The 18,591-nt window shown below is 43.3% G+C and overlaps 1 protein-coding gene across 1 annotated transcript in view; it reads left to right on the plus strand.

The window, feature by feature from the left end:
• The first annotated feature begins 15,180 nt into the window (after positions 1-15,180).
• Positions 15,181-18,591, plus strand: part of ABCB10 (ATP binding cassette subfamily B member 10) — a 32,181-nt gene continuing 28,770 nt past the window's right edge. The window contains exon 1 of the mRNA XM_033841466.2: positions 15,181-15,686. Coding sequence (XP_033697357.1) covers positions 15,191-15,686 — 496 coding nt within the window. The 5' untranslated portion in view covers positions 15,181-15,190. The remainder of the gene's footprint in view (positions 15,687-18,591) is intronic.

The raw sequence follows: 18,591 nt of genomic DNA on the forward strand, positions 1-18,591 counted from the left end.
GAAGAACTAAAGAACAAACAAACAGTGATGAACAATACAATAAATGAAAATAAAAATACTCTAGAAGGGATCAATAGCAGAATAACTGAGGCAGAAGAACGGATAAGTGACCTGGAAGATAAAATAGTGGAAATAACTACTGCAGAGAGAATAAAGAAAAAAGAATGAAAAGAACTGAGCACAGTCTTAGAGACCTCTGGGACAACATTAAACACACAACATTTGAATTATAGGGGTCGCAGAAGACAAAGAGAAAAAGAAAGGGACTGAGAAAATATTGGAAGAGATTATAGTTGAAAACTTCCCTAATATGGGAAAGGAAATAGTTAATCAAGTCCAGGAAGTGCAGAGAGTCCCATACAGGATAAATCCAAGGAGAAATACACCAAGACACATATTAATCAAACTGTCAAAAATTAAATACAAAGAAAACATATTAAAAGCAGCAAGGGAAAAACAACACATAAGGGAATCCCCATAAGGATAACAGCTGATGTTTCAGCCGAAACTCTGCAAACCAGAAGGGACTGGCAGGACATATTTAAAGTGATGAAGGAGAAAAACCTACAACCAAGATTACTCTACCCAGCAAGGATCTCATTCAGATTTGACGGAGAAATTAAAACCTTTACAGACAAGCAAAAGCTAAGAGAATTCAACACCACCAAACCAGCTTTACAGAAAATGCTAAAGGAACTTCTCTAGGCAGGAAACACAAGAGAAGGGAAAGACCTACAATAATAAACCCAAAACAGTTAAGAAAATGGTAATAGGAACATACATATCAATAATTACCTTAAACGTAAATGGATTAAATGCTCCAACCAAAAGACATAGACTGGCTGAATGGATACAAAAACTAGACCCGTATATATGCTGTCTACAAGACACCCACTTCATACCTAGGGACACATACAGACTGAAAGTGAGGGAATGGAAAAAGATATTTCATGCAATTGGAAATCAAAAGAAAGCTGGAGTAGCAATTCTCATATCAGACAAAATAGACTTTAAAACAAAGACTATTACAAGAGACAAAGAAGGACACTACATAATGATCAAAGGATCAATCCAAGAAGAAGATATAACAATTGTAAATATTTATGCACCCAACATAGGAGCACCTCAATACATAAGGCAAACACTAACAGCCATAAAAGGGGAAATCAACAGTAACAAAATCATAGTACGGGACTTTAACACCCCACTTTCACCAATGGACAGATCATCCAAAATGAAAATAAATAAGGAAACACAAGCTTTAAAGGATACATTAAACAAGATGGACTTAATTGATATTATAGGACATTCCATCTAAAAACAACAGAATACACATTCTTCTCAAGTGCTCATGGAACATTCTCCAGGACAGATCATATCTTGGGTCACAAATCAAGCCTTGGTAAATTTAAGAAAATGGAAATTGTATCAAGTATCTTTTCCGACCACACTGCTATGAGACTAGATATAAATTACAGGGGAAAATCTGTAAGAAATACAAACACATGGAGGCTAAACAACGCACTACTTAATAACCAAGAGATCACTGAGGAAATCAAAAAATACCTAGAAACAAATGACAATGAAAACACGACGACCCAAAACCTATGGGATGCAGAAAAAGCAGTTCTAAGAGGGAAGTTTATAGCAATACAATCCTACCTTAAGAAACAAGAAACATCTAAGAAAACCAACCTAACCTTACAGCTAAAGCAATTAGAGAAGGAAGAACAAAAAAACCCCCAAATTTAGCAGAAGGAAAGAAATCATAAAGATCAGAGCAGAAATAAATGAAAAAGAAATGAAGGAAATGATAGCAAAGATCAATAAAACTAAAAGCTGGTTCTTTGAGAAGATAAACAAAATTGATAAACCATTAGCCAGACTTCTCAAGAAAAAAAAGGGAGAAGAGTCAAATCAATAGAATTAGAAATGAAAAAGGAGAAGTAACAACTGACACTGCAGAAATACAAAGGATCATGAGACATTACTACAAGCAGCTATATGCTAATAAAATGGACAACCTGGAAGAAATGGACAAATTATTAGAAATGCACAACCTTCCAAGACTGAACCAGGAAGAAATAGAAAATATGAACAGACCAATCACAAGCACTGAAATTGAAACTGTGATTAAAAATCTTCCAACAAACAAAAGCCCAGGACCAGATGGCTTCACAGGTGAATTCTATCAAACATTTAGAGAAGAGCTAACACCTATCCTTCTCAAACTCTTCCAAAATATAGCAGAGGGAGGAACACACCCAAACTCATTTCTACAAGGCCACCATCACCCTGATACCAAAACCAGACAAAGATGTCACAAAGAAAGAAAACTACAGGCCAATATCACTGATGAACATAGATGCAAAAATCCTCAACAAAATACTAGCAAACAGAATCCAACAGCACATTAAAAGGATCATACACCATGATCAAGTGGGGTTTATCCCAGGAATGCAGAGTTCTTCAATATATGCAAATCAATCAATGTGATACACCGTATTAAAAAATTGAAGGAGAAAAACCATATGATCATCTCAATAGATGCAGAGAAAGCTTTTGACAAAATTCAACACCCATTTATGATAAAACCCCTCCAGAAAGTAGGCACAGAGGGAACTTTCCTCAACATAATAAAGGCCATATATGACAAACCCACAGCCAACATCATCCTCAATGGTGAAAAACTGAAAGCATTTCCACTAAGATCAGGAACAAGACAAGGGAATAAGAAAAGGTTGCCCACTCTCACCACTATTATTCAACATAGTTTTGGAAGTTTTAGCCACAGCAATCAGAGAAGAAAAAGAAATAAAAGGAATCCAAATTGGAAAAGAAGAAGTAAAGCTGTCACTGTTTGCAGATCACATGATACTATACATAGAGAATCCTAAAGATGCTACCAGAAAACTACTAGAGCTAATCAATGAATTTGGTAAAGTAGCAGGATACAAAATTAATGCAGAGAAATCTCTTGCATTCCTATACACTAATGATGAAAAATCTGAAAGTGAAATTAAGAAAACACTCCCATTTACCATTGCAGCAAAGAGAATAAAATATCTAGGAATAAACCTACCTAAGGAGACAAAAGACTTGTATGCAGAAAATTATAAGACACTGATGAAAGAAATTAAAGATGATACAAATAGATGGAGAGATACACCATGTTCTTGGACTGGAAGAATCAACATTGTGAAAATGACTCTACTACCCAAAGCAATCTACAGATTCAGTGCAATCCCTATCAAACTACCACTGGCATTTTTCACAGAACTAGAACAAAAAATTTCACAATCTGTATGGAAACAGAAAAGACCCCGAATAGCCAAAGCAATCTTGAGAAAGAAAAACGGAGCTGGAGGAATCAGGCTCCCTGGCTTCAGGCTATACTACAAAGCTACAGTAATCAAGACAGTATGGAACTGGCACACAAACAGAAATATAGATCAATGGAACAGGATAGAAAGCCCAGAGATAAACCCACGCACATATGGTCACCTTATGTTCGATAAAGGAGACAAGTATATACAGTGGAGAAAAGACAACCTCTTCAATAAGTGGTGCTGGGAAGACTGGACAGCTACACGTAAATGAATGAAATTAGAATACTCCCTGACACCATACACAAAAATAAACTCAAAATGGATTAAAGACCTAAATGTAAGGCCAGACACCATCAAACTCTTAGACGAAAACATAGGCAGAACACTCTAAGACATAAATCACAGCAAGATCCTTTTTGAGCCACCTCCTAGAGAAATGGAAATAAAAACAAAAATAAACAAATGGGACCTAATGAAACTTAAAAGCTTTTGCACAGCAAAGGAAACCATAAACAAGACGAAAATACAACCCTCAGAATGGGAGAAAATATTTGCAAATGAAGCAACTGACAAAGGATTAATCTCCAAAATTTACAAGCAGCTCAATATTAAAAAACAAACAACCCAATCCAAAAATGGGCAGAAGACCTAAATAGACATTTCTCCAAAGAAGAGATACAGATTGCCAACAGATACATGAAAGAATGCTCAACATCACTAATCATTAGAGAAATGCAAATCAAAACTACAATGAGATATCATCTCACACTGGTCAGACTGGCCATCATCAAAAAATCTACAAACAATAAATGCTGGAGAGGGTGTGGAGAAAAGGGAACCCTCTTGCGCTGTTGGTGGGAATGCAAATTGATACAGCCACTATAGAGAACAGTATGGAGGTTCCTTACAAAACTAAAAATAGAACTACCATACAACCCAGCAATCCCACTACTGGGCATATACCCTGAGAAAACCATAATTCAAAAAGAGTCATGTACCAAGATGTTCATTGCAGCTCTATTTACAATAGCCAGGACATGGAAGCAACCGAAGTGTCCATCAACAGATGAATGGGGGGCTTCCCTGGTGGCGCAGTGGTTGAGAGTCCGCCTGCCAATGCAGGGGACACGGGTTCGTGCCCCGGTCCGGGAAGATCCCACATGCCACGGAGCGGCTGGGCCCGTGAGCCATGGCCGCTGAGCCTGCGCGTCCGGAGCCTGTGCTCCGAAACGGGAGAGGCCACAACAGTGAGAGGCCCGCATACGGCAAAAAAAAAAAAACAAAAAACAAAAAAAAAAACAGATGAATGGATAAAGAAGGTGTGGCACATATATATAATGGAATATTTCTCAGCCGTATAAAGGAACAACACTGAGTTATTTGTAGTGAGGTGGATGGACCTAGAGACTGTCATACAGAGTGAAGTAAGTCAGAAAGAAAAACAAATACCGTATGCTAACACAAATATACGGAATCTAAAAAAGTGGTCATGAAGAACCTAGGGGCAAGACGGGTATAAAGATGCAGACCTCCTAGAGAACGGACTTGAGGATACGGGGAGGGGGAAGGGTAAGCTGGGAGAAAGTGAGAGAGTGGCATGGACTTATATACACTACCAAATGTAAAATAGATAGCTAGTGGGAAGCAGCCACATGGCACAGGGAGATCAGCTCGGTGCTTTGTGACCACCTAGAGGGGTGGGATAGGGAGGGTGGGAGGGAGGGAGATGCAAGAGGGAAGAGATATGGGGACATATGTATATGTATAACTGATTCACTTTGTTAGAAAGCAGAAACTGACACACCATTGTAAAGCAATTATACTCCAATAAAGATGTTAAAAAAAGAAAAAATTAATTTTTAATTAAAAATTTTTTTAAATTCTAAAATTTTAAAAGATTAAAAATTTAAAGCATTAGGGCTTCCCTGGTGGCGCAGTGGTTGAGAGTCCGCCTGCCGATGCAGGGGACACGGGTTCGTGCCCCGATCCGGGAAGATCCCACATGCCGCAGAGCGGCTAGGCCTGTAAGCCATGGCCACTGAGCCTGCGCGTCCGGAGCCTGTGCTCCGCAACGGGAGAGGCCACAACAGTGAGAGGCCCGCGTACCCAAAAAAAAAAAAAAAAAAAAAAAAAAAAAAAAAAAAAAAAATTTAAAACATTAAAACATTATATATAAAAATGTTCTTTTTCAGATTCTTTTCCATTATAGGTTGTTATAAGATACTGAATATAGTTTCCTGTGCTATACAGTAAATACCTGTTGTTTTAAATATCTTGGTTCATTTAATATATTGGTTAATGCAACTGGTTTATTTAGTAGGGAGAGACTGGTATCTCATGGTTTTAATTCGCACTTAATTACTAGGTAAGGTCAGTACTTTTTCATATATTTTGGCCATGTTTTTTTAGTTGTATGTTTATTTTTCTACATGAACTTCAGTATCAAATTGATTGGGTCCTAGAAAAGATTTAGTGGTATTTTTATTGAGGTCATGTTAAATTCATAAATTAACTTATAGAGAACTAATGTGTTTATGATACTGAGATGTTCCATCTAAGAACACTGGATGTTTTTCCATTTGTTTAAAATTCACTGTTGTATCTTTTAAAAGTGTTTCAAAGTATCCCCATATAAATTTTGCACATTTGTTTTTATGTTTATTCCTAAATACATTTTCTATGTTATATTGTCTAAAGGGCAATTGTGTATCTGAAGCCTCTTTTTCTTTTAAGAAATTTATTTCTTTTATTTATTTATTTTTGGCTGCGTTGGGTCTTCGTTGCTGCGCATGGGCTTTTTTTCCAGTTGTGGCGAGCGGGGGCTACTCTTTGTTGCATGCGTATGCTTCTCATTGCGGTGGCTTCTCTTGTCGCAGAGCACGGGCTCTAGGCACGCAGGCTTCAGTAGTTGTGGCACAAGGGCTCAGTAGCTGTGGCTTGCAGGCTTTAGAGCACAGGCTTAGTAGTTGTGGCACACAGGCTTAGTTGTTCCGCGGCATATGGGATCTTCCCGGACCAGGGCTCGAACCTGTGTTTCCTGCATTGGCAGGCGGATTCTTAACCACAGTGCCACCAGGGAAGTCCCTCTTATTTTTTGTATGCTGATATTGTATAATATTTTGCTATCTTAATGAAACTTTTTGTTGAGTCAGCTTTAATTTTGATTCTCTGAGGCTATTTAGGGTTACTATCATATCATCTGCATTTTTTTTTTTTTACCAATTCTCCTGTCTCCTTTTATAATTAGCATTGGTTAATACCTCTAGTATCAATACAATGTTAAGTAGTGATGTACATAATGGGCATCCTTTTCCTGTTTCTGATCTTAATAGAAATGCCTCTAGTATTTCCCCTCTAAGTAGATGGTGGTTTAGAGTTAAGATATATGATATATATATAAGTAGGAATAGGAGTTGAATTTTGTCAATGATTTTTCAAAATCTAGGGAGATGATATTATTTTTCTCCTTAAATCTGTTAATATGGTATATACAGTTGACCCTTGAACAACATGGGTTTGAACTGTGTGGGTCCACTTATACTCAAATTGTTTTCAATAGTAAATACTATAGTACTGTACAATCCATGATTGGTTGAATCCTCAAATGTAAAGCTGGGGATACAGAGGATCTTCAGATAATGGAGAAACTATGTATACCAAGGGCCAACTATAAATTATTCTTAGATTTTTTTAACTGCACAGAGGGTCGGTGCCCCTAACCTGCATGTTATTCAAGGGTCAACTGTACTATATTAATGAATTTCCAAATATTGAACCAACCTTGTATTTTAGGATTAAATTGTATTTGGACATGATGCATTTCCTTAATGTGGTGGTACACTCTGTTTACTAATATTTTGTTTAGTATCTGTCTGCTGAATTGTGTCTACCTAAAATGTTGAAGTCCTAAGCTACAGTACCTCAGAATGTGACTGTGTTTGGAGATAGGGTCTTTAAAGAGGTAATTAAGTTAAAATGAGGTCTTTAGGGTGGGTCTCAATCCAATGTGACTGGTTTTCTTATAAGAAGAAGACATTTGGACCAAGACAGGCATGCATACAAAAGAAAGGCCGTGTGCAGACTCAAGGAGAAGGGGGCCATCTGCAAGCCAAGGAGAGAGGCCTCAGAAGAAACAAAACCTGCTCTCACCTTATCTTGGACTTTCAGCCTCCAGGACTGTGAGAAAATAAATGTCTGCTGTTTAAGCCACCCAGTCTGTAATATTTTGTTCAGGCAGCCCTAACAAATAATAAAGTATCTTAGCCTTGATAATCATAAGTGACATCAGTCTGTAATTGTTTCTGTATTATTTTAATCAGGAATCAGTATGAACATTATACTGGCTTTATAAAAGTTTTCCCCAACATCACTTAGTTGAAGTTCATCCTCTAATAGACTCTTCAAGTGGGGCTCATAAACTCTGTTTTTCCCAAGCTTTTGCATGTTCAAATCAATTTTTCTATAGTCTTGATACTTGAAGGAGAATATAGTGGGTTGAATAGTGTCCCACAAACAGAGATGTTCAAGGAACTTCCCTGGTGGTCCAGTGACTAAGACTCTGTCCTCCCAATGCAGGGGGCCCAGGTTTGATCCCTGGCCAGGGAACTAGATCCCACATGCAGCAACTAAGAGTTCACATGCCACAACTAAAGAACCCGCGTGCTGCAACTAAGACCCGGTACAGCCGAATAAATAAATTAACATTAAAAAAAAAGAGAGAGGGCTTCCCTGGTGGCACGGTGGTTGAGAGTCCGCCTGCCAATGCAGGGGATGCGGGTTCGTGCCCCGGTCCGGGAAGATCCCACATGCCACGGAGCGGCTGGGCCTGTGAGCCATGGCCGCTGAGCCTGCGCGTCCGGAGCCTGTGCTCCGCAACGGGAGAGGCCACAACAGTGAGAGGCCCACGTACCGCCAAAAAAAAAAAAAAAAAGAGAGAGAGAGAGATATTCAAGTCCTAACCCCTGGTACCTGTGCATCAACTTATTTGGAAATTGGGTTTTTGCAGATATAATTATCTGCAAATCTTGGGATGAGAGTATCCTTGATTTAGGCTGGACCTGAAATGCAATGACTGGTGTTCTTCTAGAGAAAAGAGGGTGAGATTTTAAACAGAGACACAGAGGGGAAGACCATGTGAAGACAGAGACAGAGATTGCAGTTATGCAGCTACAAGCCAAGAATGTCGAGAGTTGCTGGCACCCACTGGCAGCTCGGAGTGAGGCATCGAACAACAGACTGTCCCTCAGAACCACCAGAAGAAAGCAATTCTGCCAACACCTTGATTTCAGACTTCTGGCCTCCAGAACTCTGAGAGAATAAATGTCCATTGTTTTCAGCCACCAAGTTTGGTAATTTGTTACGATAGCCCTAGGCAACTAATACAGACTAAAATCTTTAGTTCATACTTTTCTTTTCTGTGCTGCTCCATGGTTGCCTTACTTCGTGTGTTACTTTGGAGAAGTCTGAAGTCTGAAGGCTGTCTAGTTCTCTTGCCCTTGCAAGTTATTTAACCCTTTTGCCTGGAGGCTTTGAGAATTTTTCTGTATCTTTAAGGTCTAATCTACCACAATGTCTCAGAATTGACCATTCTCCGTTAATTTTCTCAAGTGGCTGCGGGTTCTTTATCTATTTTTATAGACAATGATGGAGATTGGTACTTTATCTTTATTTATTTATTTGTGGCCACACCGCATGGCTTGCGGGATCTCAGTTCCTCAACCAGGGACTGAACCCTGGCCATGGCAGTGAAAGCACCAAATCCTAACCACTAGACCGCCAGGGAACTCCCCCATATTTTGCTTTTAGGTAATCTTTTGCTATCTTAAAAAATTTCTTCTTCCTTTTTTTTCTTATCTTTGTTTTATTAGTTAGTCAATAGTTTTAACTGATTTTTGAATAATGGTGAAAAATCCAAAAGTTACAGGACACCTACCCTTATACCCCATTCACTTCTCCCCAGAGGCAACCACTGTTCATTGTGTATCCTTCCAAATATATTCTATGAATATATGAATATTAGTGTATTTATATTTTTTGTCAGTGTATTTATATATATATATATATATTTACACAAATACACTATATTATACATGCAGCCCTGCACCTTGCTATTTTCATTGTACATCTAGGGTATGGTTCCAAATTGGTGCATGTAGAGCTGCCTCATTTTTTTGAAGACCGCATGGTCTTCCATTGCATGAATGTACCTCAATTTATTTAACTAATGCCCTAATGCTGGACTGTAAATTACAGTCTTGCTATTATAAACAATACTGTAATAAATATTTGGTACATATTTATCATTCCACACATGTGGGAGTATACATATAGCCTAAATTCCTAGAAGTGACACACCTATTAGAATGGCTAAAATCCAAAACACTGACAACACCAAATGCTGACGAGTATGTGGAGCAACAGGAACTCCCATTCATTGCTGGTGGGAACGCAAAATATACAGACACTTTGGAAGGAAGTCTGGCAGTTTCTTACAAAACTAAACATACTCTAATGTTATGATCCAACAGTGGTGCTCCTTTGTGTTTACCCAAAGGAGTTGAAAACTTACATCCACACAAAAAACTGCCCACAGATGTTTATAGCAGCTTTATTCATAACCGTCAAAATTAGGAAGCAACCAAGATGTCCTTCACTAGGTGAATAGATTAATAAACTGTGGTACATCCAGGCAATGGAATATTAGTCAATAATAAAAAGAAATGAACTATCAAGCCATGAAAAGTCATGGAGGAAACTTAAATGTATATTATAAGTGAAAGAAGATAATCTGAAATGCTACATGCTGTATGATTCCAACTATATTATATGGAATTCTGGAAAAGGCAAAACTATGGAGACAGTAAAAAGATCAGTGGTTGTAGGGGGTTGGAGGGAGGGAGGGATGAATAGGCAAAGCACAGGGGATTTTCAGAGCACTGAAAATACTCTCTATGGTACTATTACGGTGGACACATGTCATTATACACTTGTTAAAATCCACAGCATGTACAGCAGCAAGAGCGAACCCTCATGTATGCTATGGACTCTGGGTGACGATGATGCATCAATGGAGGTTCATCCATTGTAACAAATGTCCCGTCTGGTGGGGGTGTGGTGGTTAGGGGGCTGTGCTGTGTGTAGGAAAAAGGGGTCCATGGGAACTCTCTACTTTCCACTCAATTTTGCTGTGAACATGAAACTGCTCTAGGAAAATAAAAGTCTATTTTTTAAAATCCTGGGGGCGTCTGCAGGATCAAAGGATATATGCATTTAAATTTTTAATAGATATAAGAGCTTTCCAGAACTACTGTGGCAATTTACATCAGCCTTGCCTATTTTTATACCTCACTCTCATCAATACAATATAGTTGAACTTTTTTTTTTTTTTTTTTTTGCGGTATGCGGGCCTCTCACTGTTGTGGTCTCTCCCGTTGCGGAGCACAGGCTCCGGACGCGCAGGCTCAGCGGCCATGGCTCACAGGCCCAGCCGCTCCGCGGCACGCAGGATCTTCCCAGACCGGGGCACGAACCCGTGTCCCCTGCATCGGCAGACGGACTCTCAACCACTGCGCCACCAGGGAAGCCCCTATAGTTGAACTTTTTGATCATCACTAAATTGTTAAAGGAATAGGGTATCTGCTTGTCATTTTAATTTTCATGTCTCATTATAAATTAGATAGAACACCTTTTTTTTCTTTTTTTTAATATGTCTGAGCCATTTGAATTTCCTTTTGGGTGAAGTGCCTGTTCATTTTCTTTGCCCATTTTTCTATTTGGTCTGCACCTAATTTTATAGTTAAAAATCTACAAATTGGAATGGGAATGATGGTGTTAAGATCTTATATTTTGGATTGAAAAATACAGTTATCATATACCCTGCAGTCAACCTTGCATCTTTAAGCATGAGGTGAAACTAGAACCGAATGAGAAGAGTAATAGCGTATGGGTACGTTTTCTGTATATCTGGGTACAACCTCAGCCTCTTAACATGAGAAATAATACCATACCTAAATGTTATAAAGAGCATAGAATCAGGTGCACCGTCTAGTTTCATTTATGCTGTCTTTTGTGGAACAGTCCCGAGCTACATTTCATTAGATCATGCAAGGTTCTTTGTGTAGCCTGAAATCTGGATAGCTGCTGAACATACTTTTTGGTATAATAAAGTTAAGCACTGTACCAGATGTGATCTGCAAACTGACTATTTAAAGTAGCCTGAATAGGGACTTCCCTGGTGGTGCAGTGGTTAGGACTCTGTTCTCCCAGTGCAGGGGGGCCGGGTTCCATCCATTGTCAGGGAACTAGATCCCACATGCATGCCGCAACTAAGAGTTTGCATGCCACAACTAAGGAGCCCACGTGCCACAACTAAGACTCAGTGCAACCAAATAAATAAAAACATAAATATTTTTAAAAAATAAATAAATAAAGTAGCCTGAATAACTCAGTTGCTTTTTTGGCCAAACATGAGTAAGTGGACAAACAGTGAGCATGTGTTGCAGTATCAGACGAGATACTGACCTTTGTACTACTTTCCTAAAGCTACCTTAATAAAACAAAAACAAACTGGGTGTTAAAACAAATTTATTGTCTCATGGCTCTAGAGGGTAGAATTCTGAAATCAAGGTTTCGGAGGGCCACGCTCCCTTTGAAACCTGTAGGGAATCCCTCCTTGCCTGTTGGCAGTTTCTGGTGATTTGCTGGCCATCTTTGGTGTTCCTTGGCTTGCAGCTGTATAACTGCCGTCTCTGCCTTTGTCATCACGTGGCATTTTCCCCGTGTGTCTCTGTCTTCACATGGACACCTTCTTATAAGGACACCCTGCTCCATCTCCAAAATGACCTCATCTGAACTATATCTGCAATAACTCTATTTCCAAGTAAGATCCCATTCTGAAGTACTGGGGTTTAGGATTTCAACATACCTTTTTCGGAGGGACACAATTTAACCCATAACAACCTTTCTCTAGAATCTTTTGGGAGAAGGTGAGAAAGACAAGGTAAAAGCCAAAGAGGCTGACACCTTCTACATACATTGCATTCAGCCTGCCTGAGCCATATCGGCATTTGCTGTAAGCACAGGGTGGATGACTTACCAAAAGCTTAATTTCAGAGGAACTTACAAAGCACTTCTGCCCCCTGTGGATCCTAGTCCTTTCGTTTGTGATTCACTGAACTGTATGCTCCACCTTCAGCCATCACCCTGCCACCCTGTCCCTGACAGGACGAGCTGCAAGCTGCAGAGAAAAAGAAATGAACTAAGAAGGGTCAAATGATCCCCCATTAGATCACAGATCAGACTGCAGGCCGGGGAGACTTCTGTCTGCTTCCCGTGCTATTGTGCTCCGAGGGGGGTCCCCTCCTGTTGTCCACCTTGTCGCCCTTTGAGACTGACAAGGACCCACACGTGGAGCTGTTCCTGAAGTAGTCTCAACTGATCTCAAGTTTCAGCCAAAAGACATCCTTTTTGAATTCGACACCTACTGGCCGCCTAACCTATTAAGCATCTATTCACCAAGGGCCAGATTTTACTACTTGGTTCAGTCACCCCTCTGCCGAGAGCCCTTTCTGTCTCGCTGTGGGTAGCATCTGAACTTCTGCTTGTTGTCTCAGAATTAATGTGCAGCCTTTCCTTGCTTTCCTGAGGAATTTTGTACTACTAATCCACTCACATCTAAGTGGCTTTTTCCCTTCTTTCCCAAAGTCACCTTAGAGCATTTCTTGCCCTTTTCAGTGGCCAAGGAATTTTATACTAACTTCTAAAAAGGCAGTGAGAAGTTATCCTTATTTTAAAATGGGAATACACACACACACACACACACACACACACATATATATATATAAAATTGCCAATATATATTGAATATATATATTTAGAGCAGGCCACACTTTCACTTTTTTTTTTTTTGGTGTGATGACTATATAAGTCCAGATGAGCTTTCAGCCAATTATTATTCCCTGCTCCATTCCCCCATTGTATTTTTTTTTTAAAGAGCCACGGATGTTTTCTTTAGATTCTTTGCTAGTAAATAAAAAAATTCTTGCCTTGAATATCATATGATAGCTGGGTGGGGTTTTTTTGTTTTTTTTTTTAAGCATGACAGTTTTGTCAGGGATAATTTTCAGATTATCAACTGACTGTTAGAAATGCAAGCAACACAGAGAGTTTTGGTTTTTTCATCAGCTACACTTCAGGTATTTTTCTTTTGACTCCAGGCCCCAGAGATTGCTGGCTGAAAAGGCCTGGCGGACTTCATTCCAGGGAAGGCAGAAAGCAAAGGCCAATCCTGCCCTCCCCAGCGATCAGCAGCAGTTTTCTGGAAAGTAGGAAACAGAAAAGAAGAGGAAGATTAGATTTGAGTTAAAATTGTCACTTTCTCTCCAACTGGGAGAAGGTCATTCTCTGACATGATGTGGGGTATGAGGCACCGTATCTCTCTTGTTTGCAGAAGTCACCTAACAAAATCTTTCCCAGTAGGACATACCTACTCATAAATCAGCAGCGTCAGCTTCAATCACAGCTTGCATTCTAGAATGCAGACACCAGGGAGAGGCTGACCTAAGGTAACCTGGGGGGACTCCATGCCCCCCTGGCTCTCAGAGGTTGGAATTTAGAGGATGGCATGCTTCCTGCTGTCTTCACAGGGGCATTTAGAGAGCGATTTAATCCCGCATTATCTTTCCATTATGGGTACTTCTCCTCAAAAGTCCTACAGTCTTTATCTACCAGGGCCCCAAGTAGGGGGCGGTAAGTGAGGCACTCTCCTAGGGGCAAAATTTAGGGGAACCCTAAATAGCCCCAGTAATCAAGATAAACGGTATTTTAACGCAAAAAAATTAAACAAACAAATTGGCAAATAAAGCTGCTAACTGCTTGGTTTTGGAAATAAAGCTTCCAGGGCTGGGATCAAGGTGAGGAGAGAGAGGTGGGCTCGTACAAGTGCGGGGGCAGATCCTGCATTTGATATTTTGATATATTGTTCATTATGGGGTTTTCTGCATTAATTTTGGCCTTTAAAAATTTTTTAACTAAAATACTTACCTTGATTATTGACTTTTTTTTTCGAATCCATAAATACTGCAACTGAGGCAATTGCCTCTCACTGGCCTCACCCGAGTCCCGGCGTTTAAAATACTGACGAGTCAACAAAAAGCTATCCACCTTCCCGAACCACGACTCTTAGATAAGGACCAGGCCCCGGGGTACAGACACCCTGCCGTGAAGTCTCCGCGTCCCAGTGGGTTTAGACCCTCCCCTCCTCCTTTCCGCGCTCGGGTATTAAAACACTGCGCGTTCTGCCCGGCCTTACTCGGAGCGGCCGGCGCGCCCGGGCCACGTCCGCTCCCGCACGTCTGTCCACGTTAAGAGATGACCCCTTCCCTCTCAGAGACCCAAGTTTCACTCACCGCCAAGGCCGTCCCGCACAGCGGTCCCCAGGCCCGCGCACTGCCGCAGCGCGCTGTCCGCTCTCCTCTTTCAGGCGCCGGGCCCGTGTGATCGCGCCTGCGCGCTCCGCCGTGCGCGGGCGTGAGAAAGGGCCCGCGCCGCTCCCAGGTTCTTCCGGAGGGGCAGAGGAGGGCGAAACTGCTCCCCGCGCGGCAGTGCGCAGGCGTAGCGGCGCGCGGCGCTTTCTTCCGCCTCAGCCACTGCGGCTCCGGCGGCGCGCCAATCGCTGGGCTGCCCTGTGGGGGGCGCTGCGGGCCGGGGCGCCCGGGGGTGGTCGGGGCCGGGCTAGCCGCCCCGGGGCGGGGCCGCGCGGGCCGGGATGGGGCGGGCGTCGGGGCGGGGGTCCAAGCCGGCGAGCGGCGGCGGCGAGCGCAGGAGAGGCTGCGGACCGAGGCGCAAGGTTCGGACGCGGCGCCATGCGCGGCCCCCCGGCCTGGCCGCTGCGGCTGCTCCTGAGGCGGGGCCCAGCCGCCCGCGCCCCCGGGACCCGGCCGCCGCCGACGCTCCTGGCGCCGGCGCGGCTTGGGGACTCGGGGCCATCGCTCCTCGAGGGTGGCGAAGCCGCGCGAGCCCCGCGGTGCCGGGCGGGCCGCTGCCCGGGCGGGGGTCCCGGCAGCCCCGCGGGCGGCGCGGGCCTGGCGCGGCTCCTGGCGCTGTGGACGCGGCCCTCCGGGCCCTCCAGGTGCGGGGCGCTCGCCGGGCCCGGCGTCCCCCGGCTCCCGCGCGCCGCGCTCCCCGGTGGCCCAGCGGCGGTCGCGCGGGCCGGGGGCGAGGCTTGGCTGCGCGAGCCGGCCTTGCCTGCGGCCGCGGCGACCCCCGGACACGACCCACTGCAGCGGCCCGTGGCTGCCGGGCGCTCGGAGGCCCAGAAGCTCCTAAGGCTGGCGCAGCCCGAGCGCCGGAGGCTGGCAGGTAGGGCCCCCGTCCCCTCCCCGCGGTCACCGCGACCTTACACACGCGAGGTCCGGGGCCGCCGAGAGGGGCACTGCGGTGGCGGCAGGGGGACCCGGGGCCACTGGAAACGGTGCGGAGGACGGGGTGCCTCTACCTGGGCGTCCCCACCTGGAGCGCGGACAGAGCGCGCCTGCTGTAGCGGTGTGGAGCCGGCAGGCCCGCCAGGAATCTGCTCCCAGAGCTAATGTTTGTTTTCTTATCTTGATACGTATTATACAAATGGGGTAGCATCTCAGTGTTGCAGTTTTCGGGTCTGTTCCGTTTTTACTTTGCTGGCGTTCTCAGAATGACCTGGGTTTTTTCCCCGTATCTTTGTAAAATTAATCCTAGCCCCAAATAAACCAGTGTTGTCATATGTGCGTGCTTCAGGCAAGTTTATTAAGCAGCCAACAATATTTTTACTCTGTGAAGCAAAGCAGTGTAAACTTTTAAGGTTTGTCCCCTGCTTTTGTCTCCTGGGTGGTAGGCAGGAAGTTACTAAGTTCTTATCAGAAGAGTCAACACTGGTCGTGATCAGTGATCTGTAAACTCCAGAAGTGTTGAGAAACTGTGACTCATAACCCAACTAAATCATAATTAAGTAATTTTTAAAAAGAAATCAAAATGAATATTTTTAGGGCTTCCCTGGTGGCGCAGTGGTTGAGAGTCCCCCTGCCGATGTAGGGGACACGGGTTCGTGCCCCGGTCCAGGAAGATCCCTACATGCCGCGGAGCGGCTGGGCCCGTGAGCCATGGCCGCTGAGCCTGCGCGTCCGGAGCCTGTGCTCCGCAACGCGAGAGGCCACAACAGTGAGAGGCCCGCGTACCGCAAAAAAAAAAAAAAGAATATCTTTAGAAACAAAATCCAGATAAACAGATTTTTGTATAGCTTGTCATTTTAGCCATAAATGGAGAAATGTTTAAATGCAAGGGCCTTGTAAGATCTCAAAGGTTTTGAGACTTCTCCAAGTCTTCGTTTCTTTAATAAATATTGAGTCTCATTGTGTGCTAGGCCCTTGGGTTCCACTGATGAGCAGGAAGAAGCATGGTTCCCGCTCCTGCTGGGGCTTGCAGCTTAGTGGGGGAGAAACATTGATGAAAAGATATGTGACTGGAGATGAAACTGCACGTGTGATGAGGGCTTGCAATGAGGGCTTGTGAGGTTCTTAGGCTTGAAAGAGGAGAGAATCCCACCTTTTTTTGTTACAAGTCCATTGCTTTAGGAAGGATAGTCCTAGAGAGCTATTTGTGATGTAGGGCAGGTTGGTGCCGTGGAGGAGGGCAGTAGAGTGGGAACATTTATACCTCTCACTGACTGTTGCAGTTTAGGGGGCTTCTTGGTATTACTGAGGTATAAAGAGAACTATCTCATCGCTCAGTTGGTTGTGCGTGTATTTTTATGGAAATAAAGTTTTTTTCCTTTTTCCTCTTTTAAAAGAAAATTTTGAGGCTAGGAGCTCTCACTGGCCTGTGAGCTGCTTGGGAAAGGGGCTGTGTCTGCCTCATCTTTCTGTGTCTAGTCCTTAGCCTGTGTGTGTGTGTGTGTGTGTGTGTGTATGTGTGTGTACTTTTAAATGAAGAGGCCAAAAACAGCTGAGTTGAAGAGAAGGAATTACAATGTTAATTTGTTAATTTTTAGGAAAAGGAATACAAAAATCCTTTTTCAAAAATTCCGCTGTACGTTTGAATAACAGTGTTTTCATCTGTGTTCAGTAGTTTGGTGAGCATGCTGCCTGAACTGTGTGACCAGAAAACTTTGGTCTTAAGTGATTTGTGTCAGAAACTTTAAAAACAGGGTCCGCCATTTGAAATGTTTATAGGTGTCTGCTGAGAACAGTCATTTTCATTTCTCTTCTAAAGGAACCACAGTCCTCGATGCTCTCCGCGGCCCCTCCTCCCTGTGTCTCACTTTATGTAGGAATTTGCAGATATCTTCCAACAGCTGTGGCCTACAAGGTTGCTCTGCAGTCTTTTTTCACTGATAATTCTTCGTCTTATCACCTTGGTCACAGGAGTCTTAAAAGATGGAGGAGCTCACTGCGGAGCCCCTGTGGGCTGATGGGATAAGAGGTAACTGGTCAGAGCCGTCCTGCTGGGCCTGGCAGATAGAAGCGGCTGCTGGGGCTCCCAGGGAGTTAGAGGCAGGCTGCGCCCTGCGTGGGGTTGGGAGTTAGGAGGGGGCCGTGAGATGCCGATGGAGGGTCTCTGTGCGGCGGGCCCGGTGCAGGGGAGCTTGTCTTGCTCACGCTTTGCAGGCAGGCCCCTGGTCAGATGTGGCAGGTGCACGTCCAGCCCTCCACCCCCAGGGTGTTCACTTAAACACTGATAAGGGCCTGTGTGGTTTGAGAAGAGGACAGTTCTCAGAACCTGATGCCCGCCAGGAGCTTTTGCTGCATTTGTACTTACATTTTATGGAGATAGACCGTGACGTGACCAAAATGAACAGAGTGGTGAAACCAGTGGGTGCGGTAAGCAAGGAGAGGGCGAAGCATGTTTCCTGCAGCCCAAGTCGGGACAGAGGGTCTGACAAGGACAGCACTGGTGGGACAGTGAGGCTGAGCCTCCGCAATGGAGACTGCTCCAGAAAGCCCTACGGAAGTACCACGTTGCAGAGAAAACATGAACATTCTGTATCTGTGCTGCGAAATGTGCTAGTCAGAGTTGATTCAAGACGGAAATACACGCCAGATTTTGAAAGGACTTAGTATGGAAAAAGAATTGTGAACTTTCTTTACTTTTTAATGTTCATCGCATGTTGATTAATATTTTGGATATATTGGATCCAAATATACAAATAAAATACAGTATTAAAATTAATTTTACCAGTTTCTTTTAAATGTGGCAGCTAGAAGATTTTAAGTTCTGTGGGCGGCGCCCGTCGCGT

This window comes from Tursiops truncatus, chromosome 16, assembly GCF_011762595.2.
Source record: "Tursiops truncatus isolate mTurTru1 chromosome 16, mTurTru1.mat.Y, whole genome shotgun sequence".
In the NCBI taxonomy this organism is placed as follows: domain Eukaryota; kingdom Metazoa; phylum Chordata; class Mammalia; order Artiodactyla; family Delphinidae; genus Tursiops; species Tursiops truncatus.